This window comes from Choloepus didactylus, chromosome 2 (genome assembly GCF_015220235.1).
Source record: "Choloepus didactylus isolate mChoDid1 chromosome 2, mChoDid1.pri, whole genome shotgun sequence".
Classification (NCBI taxonomy): Eukaryota; Metazoa; Chordata; class Mammalia; order Pilosa; family Megalonychidae; genus Choloepus; species Choloepus didactylus.
Window position 1 is genome coordinate 157115998 of NC_051308.1, and position 16108 is coordinate 157132105.

A 16108-nucleotide genomic window follows, 5' to 3' on the forward strand; every position below is an offset into this window, starting at 1 on the left:
CTTGTCACATGGCAAGACACATGGTGGTGTCTGCTTACAGCTCCCATCTCTTCCGGGTTCAGCTTCTTTCCTCTTTTGGCTTTCTCTCATTCTGTCTGAATTTCACACTGCTCCAGTACTAGGATTAAGACCCATCCCGATTGAAATGGGACACATCTTAACTGAAGTAACATCATCCAAACCTCCTACTTACAATGGATTTACATCCACAGGAATGGATTAAATTTAAGAACATGTTTTTCTGCAGTACCTACAGCTTCAAACCACCATGTATGGGCTTAGGAAGACAGGTGTAAATAGGTTGGAGAAATTTTCATAATTAGAGGCTTTCACTAGAATGGTATTGAACATCATTCGTATTTCAAACCCATGCTAGGAGGCAGCCTTGAATGGTTTCTGGAGTTAGACTCGCTGATTTAAATCCTGGCTTCTCGCTTACTAGCTGATTGACCCTGTAAAGGCTACTTTAACATTGTCTTGACCCCACCCTCCTCAAGCATCTGAGTGGCAGCTGGACTGCCTGCCATCTCTGGGGCACAGGCTCCCCCCTCTCCAAACAGTGGGGTCATGGCCAGGCTCTCCCCAATCCCTGGGGAATTTGCTCCACCTTCTTCGAAGACTGGGGCAGCGACATTCTTGCTGAAAAATGGGGTAACTAAGCTCCCTCAATTCCCTAGGCATCTGAGAGCCCTGGGGCAGCAGCACTTTTCCCAAACAATGGTGAGGAAGGCCTGCCCTCTGCAAACTCTGGGGCAGACTCACCCTTTCCACATGCATGGGTGGGTCCACCCTCTTGGCCTGAGGTTTCTTTGTTCCAGACTTCAGTTTCCATGGTTCTGCCTTTGAAATCATTTTTCCTTCAATCTGTTCCTTTTCTGTCTCTTTTAGTACAGACTGGCAGTGGTTCCATTTATACAGATCCCACAGCAAACTTGTTTGTTTAGCATGCAGCACAAAGGAGTCCCAACCATCAGACAATAGGACTTTTGAAAAATCCTTTCTAGATAATTCTGTCTCCAGGCCTGACTTGCACTGAAATGGCTGACTGGTTCTTCTGTGTTTGGTTAAATCCTCACATGGGGCACTAGCCTCTGGGATCTTACTTTCTGAAAGCCCAGAATTTTCCAAACCATCAGTTTCTGGTTTCTTTGGACCCAAGAGTTCAGTTCTCAGCTTATCCCATTCCTCTTGCATTTTGCTATCAGTTGCAAGGAGAAGCCAGGCTGCATTTTCCACATTTAGTTTGGAAATTTCTTCAGCTAGATATCTGAGCTAGTCATTTTCTAATTCTGCCTTCCATCTGACACCAGGACTAAATTTTGTCAAATTCTCTGCCACATTAAAACAAGAATTGCCTTTTCTCCAGTTTGCAATGGCACATTCATCACTTCTATCTAAGGCCTCATCAGATGAACCTTTAGCATCCACATTTCTACCAACAGTCTCTTCAAAGCAATCTATGCCTTTCCTATCAAGCATCTCACAATTCTTCCAGAATCTTCTCCTTATCCATTTATAAAGCCATTCCAGCATTTTTGGTATTTGCAAACTGCAGCACCCCACTCTTTTGGCACCAAAATCTTTTCTGGTTTGCTAAAGCTGCCAGAATGCAATATATCAGAAATGTGTTGGCTTTTACAATGGGGATTTTTTTTTTTTTAATTGGGATAGTTTTTTTTTTTTATCTTCATTTTATTGAGATATATTCACATACCACACAGTCATACAAAACAAATCGTACTTTCGATTGTTTACAGTACCATTACATAGTTGTACATTCATCACCTAAATCAATCCCTGACACCTTCATTAGCACACACACAAAAATAACAAGAATAATAATTAGAGTGAAAAAGAGCAATTGAAGTAAAAAAGAACACTGGGTACCTTTGTCTGTTTGTTTCCTTCCCCTACTTTTCTACACATCCATCCATAAACTAGACAAAGTGGAGTGTGGTCCTTATGGCTTTCCCAATCCCATTGTCACCCCTCATAAGCTACATTTTTATACAACTGTCTTCAAGATTCATGGGTTCTGGGTTGTAGTTTGATACTTTCAGGTATCCACCACCAGCTACCCCAATTCTTTAGAACCTAAAAAGGGTTGTCTAAAGTGTGCATAAGAGTGCCCACCAGAGTGACCTCTCAGCTTCTTTTGGAATCTCTCTGCCACTGAAGCTTATTTCATTTCCTTTCACATCCCCCTTTTGGTCAAGAAGATGTTCTCCGTCCCACGATGCCGGGTCTACATTCCTCCCCGGGAGTCATATTCCACATTGCCAGGGAGATTCACTCCCCTGGGTGTCTGATCCCACGTAGAGGGGAGGGCAGTGATTTCACCTTTCAAGTTGGCTTAGCCAGAGAGAGAGGGCCACATCTGAGCAACAAAGAGGCATTCGGGAGGAGGCTCTTAGGCACAACCATAGGGAGGCCTAGCCTCTCCTTTGCAGCAACCATCTTCCCAAGGGTAAAACTTATGGTAGAGGGCTCAACCCATCAAACCACCAGTCCCCTATGTCTGTGGTCATGTTAGCAACCATGGAGGTGTGGTAGGTGAATACCCCTGCATTCTCCACAGGCTCCTCAAGGGGGCACTACATCTTTTTTTTTTCCTTGTTTTTCTTTTTTTTTTTTTTTTAACTTTCCCTTCTTTTTTAAATCAACTGTATGAAAAAAAAGTTAAAAAGAAAACAAACATACAATAAAAGAACATTTCAAAGAGACCATAACAAGGGAGTAAGAAAAAGACAACTAACCTAAGATACCTGCTTAACTTCCAACATGTTCCTACTTTACCCCAAGAAAGTTACCTAATATAGCAACATTTCTGTGAACTTGTTCCTACTATATCCATCAGAAATTAAAAGACCATAGTCATTCCTGGGCATCCCCAGAACACTAAATAGCTTATCTGTTCTTCTTGGATTATTGTTCCCCCTTCCTTAATTGCTCTCTATTGCTAGTTCCACTACATTCTACATTATAAACCATTTGTTTTACATTTTTCAAAGTTCACATTAGTGGTAGCATATAATATTTCTCTTTTTGTGCCTGGCTTATTTCGCTCAGCATTATGTCTTCAAGGTTCATCCATGTTGTCATGTTTCACAAGATCGTTCCTTCTTACTGCCGCGTAGTATTCCATCGTGTGTATATACCACATTTTATTTATCCACTCATCTGTTGAAGGACATTTGGGTTGCTTCCATCTCTTGGCAATTGTGAATAATGCTGCTATGAACATTGGCGTGCAGATATCTGTTCGTGTCACTGCTTTCCGACCTTCCAGGTATATACCGAGAAGTGCAATCGCTGGATCGAATGGTAACTCTATATCTAGTTTTCTAAGGAACTGCCAGACTGACTTCCAGAGTGGCTGAACCATTATACAGTCCCACCAACAATGAATAAGAGTTCCAATTTCTCCACATCCCCTCCAGCATTTGTAGTTTCCTGTTTGTTTAATGGCAGCCATTCTAACCGGTGTGAGATGGTATCTCATTGTGGTCTTAATTTGCATCTCTCTAATAGCTAGTGAAGCTGAACATTTTTTCATGTGTTTCTTGGCCATTTGTATTTCCTCTTCAGAGAACTGTCTTTTCATATCTTTTGCCCATTTTATAATTGGGCTGTCTGTACTATTGTCATTGAGTTGTAGGATTTCTTTATATATGCAAGATATCAGTCTTTTGTCAGGTACATGGTTTCCAAAAATTTTTTCCCATTGAGTTGGCTGCCTCTTTACCTTTTTGAGAAATTCCTTTGAGGTGCAGAAACTTCTAAGCTTGAGGAGTTCCCATTTATCTATTTTCTCTTTTGTTGCTTGTGCTTTGGGTGTAAAGTCTAGGAAGTGGCCACCTAATACAAGGTCTTGAATATGTTTTCCTACATTATCTTCTAGGAGTTTTATGGTACTTTCTTTTATATTGAGATCTTTGGTCCATTTTGAGTTAATTTTTGTGTAGGGGGTGAGGTAGGGGTCCTCTTTCATTCTTTTGGATATCGATATCCAACTCTCCCAGCCCCATTTGTTGAAAAGACCATTATGACTCAGTTCAGTGACTTTGGGGGCCTTATCAAAGATCAGTCGGCCATAGATCTGAGGGTCTATCTCTGAATTCTCAATTCGATTCCATTGATCTATATGTCTATCTTTGTGCCAGTACCATGCTGTTTTGGCAACTGTGGCTTTATAATAAGCTTCAAAGTCAGGGAGTGTAAGTCCTCCCACTTTGTTTTTCTTTTTTAGAGTGTCTTTAGCAATCCGAGGCATCTTCCCTTTCCAAATAAATTTGATAACTAGCTTTTCCAAGTCTGCAGAGTAGGTTGTTGGCATTTTGATTGGGATTGCATTGAATCTGTAGATGAGTTTGGGTAGAATTGACATCTTAATGACATTTAGCCTTCCTATCCATGAACATGGAATATTTTTCCATCTTTTCAGGTCCCCTTCTATTCCTTTTAGTAGAGTTATGTAGTTTTCTTTGTATAGGTCTTTTACATCTTTGGTTAAGTTTATTCCTAGGTACTTGATTTTTTTAGTTGCTATTGAAAATGGTATCTTTTTCTTGAGTGTCTCTTCAGTTTGTTCATTTCTAGCGTATAGAAACATTACTGACTTATGTGCATTAACCTTGTATCCCGCTACTTTGCTAAATTTGTTTATTAGCTCTAGTAGCTGTATCGTCGATTTCTCAGGGTTTTCTAGATATAAGATCATATCATCTGCAAACAATGACAGTTTTACTTCTTCTTTTCCAATTTGGATGCCTTTTATTTCTTTGTCTTGCCGGATTGCCCTGGCTAGCACTTCCAGCACAATGTTGAATAACAGTGGTGACAGCGGGCATCCTTGTCTTGTTCCTGATCTTAGAGGGAAGGCTTTCAGTCTCTCACCATTGAGTACTATGCTGGCTGTGGGTTTTTCATATATGCTCTTTATCATGTTGAGGAAGTTTCCTTCAATTCCTACCTTTTGAAGTGTTTTTATCAAAAAGGGATGTTGGATTTTGTCAAATGCTTTTTCAGCATCTATTGAGATGATCAATTGATTTTTCCCTTTCAAGTTTTTAATGTGTTGTAATACATTGATTGTTTTTCTTATGTTGAACCATCCTTGCATGCCTGGAATGAACCCCACTTGGTCATGGTGTATGATTTTTTTAATGTGTCTTTGGATTCGATTTGCAAGTATTTTGTTGAGGATTTTTGCATCTATATTCATTAGGGAGATTGGCCGGTAATTTTCCTTTTTTGTAGCATCTTTGCCTGGTTTTGGAATTAGATTGATGTTAGCTTCATAAAATGAGTTAGGTAGTGTTCCATTTTCTTCAGTGTTTTGAAAGAGTTTGAGTAAGATTGGTGTCAGTTCTTTCTGGAAAGTTTGGTAGAATTCCCCTGTGAAGCCATCTGGCCCTGGGCATTTATTTGTGGGAAGATTTTTGATGACTGATTGGATCTCTTTGCTTGTGATGGGTTGGTTGAGGTCTTCTATTTCTTCTCTGGTCAGTCTAGGTTGTTCATATGTTTCCAGGAAATTGTCCATTTCTTCTACATTATCCAGTTTGTTGCCATACAGTTGTTCATAATATCCTCTTATAATTTTTTTAATTTCTTCAGGATCTGCAGTTATGTCACCTTTTTCATTCATTATTTTGTTTATATGGGTCTTCTCTCTTTTTGATTTTGTCAGTCTAGCTAGGGGCTTGTCAATCTTGTTGATCTTCTCAAAGAACCAACTTTTGGTGATATTTATCCTCTCTATTGTTTTTTTGTTCTCTATGTCATTTATTTCTGCTTTAATCCTTGTTATTTCTTTTCTTGTACTTGGTTTAGGATTGGTTTGCTGTTCATTTTCTAGCTTCTTCAGTTGATCCATTAGTTCTTTGATTTTGGCTCTTTCTTCCTTTTTAATATATGCGTTTACTGCTATAAATTTCCCCCTTAGTACTGCTTTTGCTGCATCCCATAGGTTTTGGTATGTTGTGTTCTCATTTTCATTCGTCTCTATATATTTAGCAATTTCTCTTGCTATTTCTTCTTTTTAACCCACTGATTGTTTAGCAGTGTGTTGTTAAACCTCCAGGTATTTGTGAATTTTCTAAGTCTCTGATGGTTATTGACTTCTAATTGTATTCCATTGTGGTCAGAGAATGTGCTTTGAATAATTTCAGTCTTTTTAAATTTATTGAGGCTTGTTTTATGTCCCAGCATATGATCTATTCTGGAGAAAGTTCCGTGAGCACTAGAAAAGTATGTGTATCCTGGTGATTTGGGATGTAATGTCCTGTATATGTCTGTTAAATCTAATTCATTTATCAGATTGTTTAGGTTTTCAATTTCCTTATTGGTCTTCTGTCTGGTTGATCTATCTATAGGAGAGAGTGATGTGTTGAAGTCTCCCACAATTATTGTGGAAACATCAATTGCTTCCTTTAGTTTTGCCAGTGTTTCTCCCATGTATTTTGTGGCACCTTGATTGGGTGCATAGACATTTATGATTGTTATTTCTTCTTGTTGAATTGCCCCTTTTATTAGTATGTAGTGGCCTTCTTTGTCTCTCAAAACATCCCTGCATTTGAAGTCTATTTTATCTGAGATTAATATTGCTACACCTGCTTTCTTTTGGCTGTGGCTTGCATGAAATATTTTTTTCCATCCTTTCACTTTCAGTTTCTTTGTGTCCCTGTGTCTAAGATGAGTCTCTTGTATGCAACATATTGATGGTTCATTTTTTTTGATCCATTCTGCGAATCTATATCTTTTAATTGGGGGGTTTAATCCATTTACATTCAACTTTATAACCGTGAAGGCATTTCTTGAATCAGCCATCTTATCCTTTGGTTTATGTTTGTCATGTTTTTCCCCTCTGTCTATTAATATCCTTTATTTTACCCATACCGAATCTCTTTAGTACTGAACCTTTTTCCAAGTCTCTCTGTCCTTTCTTTGTTTCTCTGTCTGTAGGGCTCCCTTTAGTATCTCCAGTAGGGCAGGTCTCTTGTTAGCAAATTCTCTCAGCATTTGTTTGTCTGTGAAAAATTTAAGCTCTCCCTCAAATTTGAAGGAGAGCTTTGCTGGATAAAGTATTCTTGGCTGGAAATTTTTCTCACTCAGAATTTTAAATATATCGTGCCACTGCCTTCTTGCCTCCCTGGTGGCTGCTGAGTAGTCACTACTTAGTCTTATGCTGTTTCCTTTTTATGTGGTGAATTGCTTTTCTCTTGCTGCTTTCAGAACTTGCTCCTTCTCTTCTGTGTTTCACAGTGTGATCAGTATATGTCTCGGAGTGGGTTTATTTGGATTCATTCTATTTGGAGTTCGCTGAGCATTTATGATTTGTGTATTTATGTCATTTAGAAGATTTGGGAAGTTTTCCCCAACAATTTCTTTGAATACTCTTCCTAGACCTTTACCCTTTTCTTCCCCTTCTGGGACACCAATGAGTCTTATATTTGGACGTTTCATATTATCTATCGTATCCCTGAGGTCCATTTCGATTTTTTCAATTTTTTTCCCCATTCTTTCTTTTATGCTTTCATTTTCCATTCTGTCATCTTCCAGGTCACTGATTCGTTGTTCAACTTCCTCTAGTCTTGTACTGTGGGTGTCCAGAATCTTTTTAATTTGGTCAACAGTTTCTTTAATTTCCATAAGATCATCCATTTTTTTATTTAGTCTTGCAATGTCTTCTTTATGCTCTTCTAGGGTCTTCTTGATTTCCTTTGTATCCCGTACTATGGTCTCATTGTTCATCTTTAGTTCTTTGAGTAGCTGCTCTAGGTGCTGTGTCTCTTCTGGTCTTTTGATTTGGGTGCTTGGGCTTGGGTTATCCATATCGTCTGGTTTTTTTCATATGCTTTATAATTTTCTTTTGTTTTTGGCCTCGTGGCATTTGCTGAACTTGATAGGGTTCTTTTAGGATTTGTAGACCAATTGAAGTCCTTATCTCTACTTTATTAGATCTACTGCTTCGTGGAGTACACTTTCTCTAACTAACCAGCAGGTGGCGTCCACGAGCCACCTGTTCTCCACAAGCCAGTTCTCCCCTGCTTAGCCTTTTTGGTGAGTGGGGGAGTGAGTCTTGTGGGGTCCAATTGGTGTACCAAGCTTGTGTGTGTAGTTGGTGTTGCCTGCCCTGTATATGGGGTGTGTTTCTGGGCAGTCAGGGAGCGGGGGGTGGCCCTAACAATCAAATCTCCCTGGTGATCCTAGAGTTTTAAAGCTGCTGCAATAGTCTAATCCTTCAGTTCAGTCCTGCCACAGTTTGTCTCTGCCACTGACCCACAAGTCCTTGGTATTGGCGTATGGCTCCTGAGACTTGCAAGTGGGCCCCTCTTCCAGGCTGTGCACCCCAGTCCTCTGTTGAGGGATGATTGTGCTATGTCACAGGTGAGTGCCATCCCCGCAGGGCGGTTCTGGGCTGCTGGGCTGTGTAGTGAGGCTCCCAGTCTGCTGAAATGATGGCTGAATGGGGCTTTGTTAATTCACACTGCTCCACCTTCCCAACTCTGGGACAATCAGCTGAGGTTGCAGGGAAGGCTAATGTCCACGCCCAGGTTTGTGGTGCGTGCCTGTTATTTGAAGCACTTCCGTCACACTGGGTTGTCTGGGGCAGCTCTGGGCTATGGGGCTGGCGATGGGCAGGAGTGTTACCTGTCCACCAGGATGATGGCTGTGAGCGGACACCCCCCTTTTCTTGGGAAGTTGTGGTGTTTAGTGAATTTTCTCAGCCACTGGATTATTGCCTTTTGTCTCAGAGCTCTCTTAGTTCTGCTCTTGACTTGACCTGCCCAAATTGCAAGTCTTTGAAGCTTTCTGTATTGGGCCTCTTAGAGTAATTGTTTTAGAAAAAGAAAAAAGGATTAAAAAAAAAAAAAAAAAAAAAGGGCCCTCCTCAGGGATCTAATGGGTTATTGAAATGGTAAGAGACAAAGCAACCAGGGCCATTAAGGAAAGGTCCACAGGGCAGAGAGATCAGCTTTTCTTCGGGATTTGCATATGCGCCTCAGGGCCTGAGCTCTGCCCTTCCCCTTTCTATGTTCACTAGAACTCCAAAAATCCTCCGCTTTTATTTTGGAGTTTTTCGTGTTGTTTTTTTTCTATGCCTCTCTCCTCTCTGCTGGGCTGGCTGCTCTCAGATTCTCTGGTGTCTGGTCTCAGTCTGTCTATGGTTGGAGTTTGGATCAGTAGAATGAGTTTCCGATAAGGGCTGCCACTGCAGTTCTCCCTTCTCCTTCCCAGAGCTGACAGCCCCTCCTCCCACAGGACTGAGCCTGGCAGGGAGGGGCGCAGGTCCCCTGGCCGCAAAAACTTACAGATTTCGCTCATCTCAGCAGTTCCACGTTTTCATGAGTGTTGTATGAAGTATGCCCAAGTCAGATTGCTCTGTGGTGTCCAGTCCACGCAGTTCCTGGCTTTCTACCTACTTTCCTGGAGGAGTAACTAAAACATACAGCTCAGCAGTCCGCCATCTTGCCCTGCCTACAATGGGGATTTATTAATTTACAGATTTACAAATCAGAGGCCACGGAAATGTCCCAGATAAGGCATCAATAGGGCAATACTTTCTTTGAAGAAAGGCCTCTGGCATCCAGTGTTCCTCGATCAGATATCAAGGCACATGGCCAGCATCTGCTGGTCCTTCTCTCCGGGTTCCGTTGCATTCAGCTTCTGGCTTCCGTGGCTGTCTCAGCTCTTCCAGGGACTTTTCTCTGTAAATTCTCTCCAGACTTCTCTGGGCGTGTCTCTCTCTGCACTCTCTAGGCCTTTTCTGCCTTTTATCCTGTCATAAAGTACTCCAATAAAGGATTAAGACCCACCTGAATTGAGTGGGTCACATCTCAGTTGAAGCAACCTAATCAAAAGGTCCTATCCACGATCAGGTCTGCACCCGTAGGAGTGGAGTCAAAGACATTGGCCTTTTCTGGGGTAAATAACAGCTTCAAACCAGCACACCATCCAAAGTTACTATGTACATTTTCAGATAGAATCATGTCACAATAAAGGTATTTATCCCTTAATATCCATTTACTTAATCAAAATTTGTAAAAATACATTTGTCTTAGCAAGGAATAAGAGGTTGGTTTGAAGGTTTCACTGCTGCTCTAGTCTTTTGAGGATCATATTCAGACAGTTAAGAAATGTTGCAAGGTGATTAGACACAGAAGAAGGAATTCAATCCAAGCAGCTAATATTATTAAGAAATGTACTGATTCTTCCTCTAAAATAAATGTGTTCTTTAGTTATGTAGTGCTGAATTTTTCTCTTAGATTTATTGTTATTAATGATTGATGTCTCCTCTGGGCCCTAATCTAACAGTTTTATTTACTTTTATTTAGCAATTTTGGTTCATTTTTACTTTAAAAATTGATATCAATCAGATAAGCAATGTGCAAGATTCAGTATTTGTATGGGGAGAAAATTCTTTCAAAACTTGAGTATTATAAATGTACCAAATGTGTTTTTCCTTGGACTTCTTTTGGCCTTGTTGTATTGTTTATTGTATTATTTATTTTATTTTTTATTTCAGGGTATTCCAGGATTGGCTGGTAATATTGGTTCACCTGGTTACCCTGGCAGGCAGGTGCAGTAACTATATTTGCACTTCCAGTTTTAGTTCCTCTTCATTTATATTCTGATTTTGAGAGTTAATGTTCAAATGGCAAGTAGGTTTATTTTATTAAACAGTGAATATTCATAGCTAAATCATTTCAAATTCAAATTGTAAAAATCCTTTCAAAAATATAACTGCAAAAAGTTTTATTAAGAATGGGAGAAGAGTTTTTAATCATGTTTGTATAATATACAGTGGGGTCGTAAAAATTAAAGTGCCCTAGGATCTAAAAATATCTTAAAATAGCCCTGCTACTGATGTTACAAAACTGCCACTGACTAAAATGAAGTAATAGTAAGAGTTAAGACTCTTTATATTAACCATTATTTTTAAAATAGCACAGTTGTAAATACTTGGGAAACAGTTGGCAGTGCTACAAGTACCACTTTTGAATAATTTTATCTGAACTGAATTCAAGTCTTTCTTACTTTCTCTTACTACATCACATAGTCTAATAATAGAGCCCTTTTTGCTGTCTTGGGTTTTCATGAATTGATTATTCCTGAAATTATTTTTTTAGCATATTAGAAAACTACATATATATGACATCATTTTTATTCTCAAGAATGAAAGAAATAAAAACTCCAAAAAATAGTCTATTTTTAACAAAATTCATTTTTTTAGGTCCTTAAAAATACCTGGAGGTATTGGATATTAGAATATTACCATCAAGTATTTATCTATGTTATCTTATCAATACAAAATGTAATTACTTGAACATATGGGCATTCATCTGAATTTAAGAATGTGTTTTTTCTAATGGAAAGTCAAGGAAATATATTTTAAAATAAATTAATTAGAAGTATTTGTAAAGAATACAGATAGTTTCCTAATGAGAAATAATTTAATGAAAAAATGTTTTGTATCTGACAGTGTGTTTTAATTTACATTATATAGATATCTAAAATCTATTGTAATGGAGATTATATTCACTGCCTCTTTCAAGTCTGAGAAATTTAAAATTCCTTGAACTTTTGTATTCTTCTTTAGGTATATTGAGTGCTGGTTTTTATAGTTGTGAAATTAATATCTCTTGTTATATCCTTCTTATCAATATATTTATTAACAACTTCTTTTAGAAGTACTATAATATGATGGTGACATCTTTTCTTCAAACTAGGGTTTAGCTGGACCAGAAGGTAATCCAGGTTCTAAAGGTGTAAGAGTAAGTAAGCATTTTTATCATTTTATTAAGCATGTTTGCATGAAAGTAGAATGAAATATAGAAAATGCTTACTGGTTTCACACTTAGGAGGCTTGAATTTTAACGGAGATTTATCCTAAAAGAAGCAAATACTTTTTTTTTTTAATGAATTCAGTTTTATTGAGATATATTCACATACCATATAATCATCCATGGTGTACAATCATCTATTCACAGTACCATCATATAGTTGTGCATTCATCATCCCAATCTATTTTTGAACATTTTTCTTATACCAGAAAGAATCAGAATAAGAATAAAAAATAAAAATAAAAAAGAACACCCAAATCATCCCCCCCATCCCACCCTATTTTTCATTTAGTTTTTGTCTCCATTTTTCTATTCATCCATCCATACACTGGATAAAGGGAGTGTGACCCACAAGGTTTTCACAGTCGCACCATCACCCCATGTAAGCTACATAGTTATACAGTCATCTTCAAGAATCATGGCTACTGGATTGCAGGTTGATAGTTTCAGATATTTACTTCTATCTATTCCAATACACTACAATCTAAAAAGGGATATCTATATAGTACATAAGAATGCCCTCCAGAGTGACTTCTTGACTACATTTGAAATCTCTCAGCCACTGAAACTTTATTTTGTTTCAACCCTTTTGGTCAGAAAGATTTTCTCAATCCCACCATGTTGGTCCAGGCTCATCCCTAGGAGTCATTTCCCACGTTGCAAGGGAGATTTACACCCCTGGGAGTCATGTCCCACGTAGGAAGGAGGGCAGTGAATTCAGTTGCCAAGTTGGCTTAGCTGGAGAGAGGGGGCCACATCTGAGCAATAAAGAGGCACTCTGGGGGAGATTCTAAGGCACAACCCACAAGTAGGCTTAGCCTCTCCCTTGCAGCAACAGGTTTCATAAGGGCAAGCCCCAAGATGGAGGGCTCGGCACACCAAATTGTCAGTGCTTAATGTTTGTGAGAATATCAGTAGTAACCCAGGTGGGGATGTCCAGCATTTCCGCATTTTCCCCCAATTCCTCAGGGCGCCCTGCATATATATTTTTATTCTCTGCCCAGATTACTCTGGGATGTATTACTATTTCACACTGACCTGTACAAACCTACCAGATCTCGCTTCCTATTCAAAGCTCCATGCAATCACGGTGTTTGAATAAACTGACCGACAAGTCAAATTATTTAGTAAGCAAACACTTTTTGAAGTTAATTTTACTTTTATGCCTACAGAAAGCAATCTTATTGTGGTAGGTTTTGCATCATTCTTCTTGATTAATTTCCAACTTCTGGCATAAAGTTCGGCATGTGAGAAGATGCTCTATAAACATTTTTAGTATTATTTAGTATGAGCACATGCAAACCTGGAAAGTCATGATTTAAAAAACACGAAGCAGCAAAGAAATTCACATTAGTTCAGTTGAGATAATTTTATGATAAGAAAATTATAAGGAGTACATAAATATCTGCAAAGAAGAAAATAAGCTTATGTCAAGAATCTCTTGTTGCACTTCAAAACAATAAAGGAATTTTTGGCTACTTTTCACCATTAAGAGGGTAAAAGACATTGCTAAGATATTCATGTTATGTCATGCACTACAAATTGAAATCAAAGCTGGTTCTAGGAAAAGTTAGTAAAAATAAACTAAAATTTTTGTTTTTGAAATTCTCTGTTTTAAATAGCCAGTTATTTACCAGAAGCACATCTGTGCCTAATGTTATCTAATATACCTTTTAGAAACAAGTAAAGCATATAGTATTTAAACACTTTGTGTAAAATGATGCCTTATATGTTTAAAATTCTGAAACATTTTCAAATACTTTCATATGTATTTTTTTCTTTTATTTTGCCATCAGTATTTTGAAGTAGGAGAATAGGTATATCATCCCCACTTTATAGGTGAGAAAATAGCAAGCTAAGGAACTTAAGTGATTTGCCAAAGTCTTACCTGGCTAGGACTAGAACCAAGGTCTTCTCACTTTTAGCTCTTTCCACTGTCCCATTGTGTCTCTGACTTTGCATTAATTAAAAATATTATGGGGAAAAGTCATGTATTTTTTGTTAGCAACTGCACTGAAAGCATATGTTGACTTAGATTTGGGAAGCAGAAGAGATTAGTGATCAAGAGCATGGGCATTGGTTTTGTTTTGTTTTTTTTTACCTTTTTTTTTTTACTAGCTTTATGACTTTAGATAAGTCATTTAACCTTCTGTTTTTCATTTTTCTTTAAAGATAATAATGAAACTTGCTTCTCAGATAGATATGAGATTTAAATGAAGATAACTTTCTTAAAGCACAGTGCCTGGCATATTACATGTACTACTTAGGTGCTATGATTATTATTAAAATTTGGGAGATTCTTCTGAGCATGTGTGCAAGATATATTTGGTACTGTGCAACTTACTATGATCTCATTTTCTTATTCTTGTAACTTCTCTGAGTTCTTCTTTATACCATTTCTTCTGTATTAAATACTCTTTGTTGTTGCTCTTCCCTGCATCTGTATTAAAAATTGTTGTCTAGTTTGTAACTCTTTTAAGTTGTGCTTTTTGGTTTTGATGACCAGCTGAATAAGAATGTATTTTTTTTTTTTTAAATAATAGATTTAGTCTTTTTTCTAATTGATTTAATTCTGTAATTAGTAATTCTAAGAAATTACAACAAAATCATAAACAACTAAGTATCATTTATATAGAATTTATATATTATAAAGAATTTCCATATATTATATTTTATCTTGAAAATTTTCCTGTAGAGGCTTGGGGGATGGGCTCCTCAGGAGGGCGCTTTCTCCAGGTCTCACAAATTCACAAATGATTTCAAATATAGACTTTTTTTTTTTTTTTTTTTTTTTTTTTAATCATCATTTTATTGAGATTTATTCACATACCACGCAGTCATACAAAACAAATTGTACTTTCGATTGTTTACAGTACCATTACATAGTTGTACATTCATCACCTAAATCAATCCCTGACACCTTCATTAGCACACACACAAAAATAACAAGAATAATAATTAGAGTGAAAAAGAGCAATTGAAGTAAAAAAGAACACTAGGTACCTTTGTCTGTTTGTTTGCTTCCCCTACTTTTCTACACATCCATCCATAAACTAGACAAAGTGGAGTGTGGTCCTTATGGCATTCCCAATCCCACTGTCACCCCTCATAAGCTACATTTTTATACAACTGTCTTCGAGATTCATGGGTTCTGGGTTGTAGTTTAATAGTTTCAGGTATCCACCACCAGCTACCCCAATTCTTTAGAACCTAAAAAAGGTTGTCTAAAGTGTGCGTAAGAGTGCCCACCAGAGTGATCTCTCGGCTCGTTTTGGAATCTCTCTGCCACTGAAGCTTATTTCATTTCCTTTCACATCCCCCTTTTGGTCAAGAAGATGTTCTCCATCCCACGATGCCGGGTCTACATTCTTCCCCGGGAGTCATATTCCACGTTGCCAGGGAGATTCACTTCCCTGGGTGTCTGATCCCACGTAGGGGGGAGGGCAGTGATTTCACCTTTCAAGTTGGCTTAGCCAGAGAGAGAGGGCCACATCTGAGCAACAAAGAGGCATTCAGGAGGAGACTCTTAGGCACAAATACAGGGAGGCCTAGCCTCTCCTTTGCAGCAACCGTCTTCCCAAGGGTAAAACTTATGGTAGAGGGCTCAACCCATCAAACCACCAGTCCCCTATGTCTGTGGTCATGTTAGCAACCATGGAGGTGGGGTAGGCGAATACCCCTGCATTCTCCACAGGCTCCTCAAGGGGGCACTACATCTTTTTTTTTTTTTTTCCTTGTTTGTCTTTTTTCTTTTTTTTAACTTTCCCTTCTTTTTTCAAATCAACTGTATGAAAAAAAAAGTTAAAAAGAAAACAAACATACAATAAAAGAACATTTCAAAGAGACCATAGCAAGGGAGTAAGAAAAAGACAACTAACCTAAGATAACTGCTTAACTTCCAACATGTTCCTACTTTACCCCAAGAAAGTTACATAATATAGCAACATTTCAGTGAACTTGTTCCTACTACATCCATCAGAAATTAACAGACCATAGTCATTTCTGGGCATCCCCAGAACGTTAAATAGCTTATCTGTTCTTCTTGGATTATTGTTCCCCCTTCCTTAATTGCTCTCTACTGCTAGTTCCCCTACATTCTACATTATAAACCATTTGTTTTACATTTTTCAAAGTTCACATTAGTGGTAGCATATAATATTTCTCTTTTTGTGCCTGGCTTATTTCGCTCAGCATTATGTCTTCAAGGTTCATCCATGTTGTCATATGTTTCACCAGATCGTTCCTTCTTACTGCCGCGT

General features: G+C 38.2%; 1 protein-coding gene across 1 annotated transcript in view; it reads left to right on the forward strand.

Moving 5' to 3' along the window:
- The window catches only part of COL24A1 (collagen type XXIV alpha 1 chain), a 466350-nt gene that overhangs the window by 61602 nt on the left and 388640 nt on the right, over window positions 1-16108 (forward strand). The window contains 2 exon segments of the mRNA XM_037826738.1: window positions 10532-10585; window positions 11736-11780. Coding sequence (XP_037682666.1) covers window positions 10532-10585; window positions 11736-11780 — 99 coding nt within the window.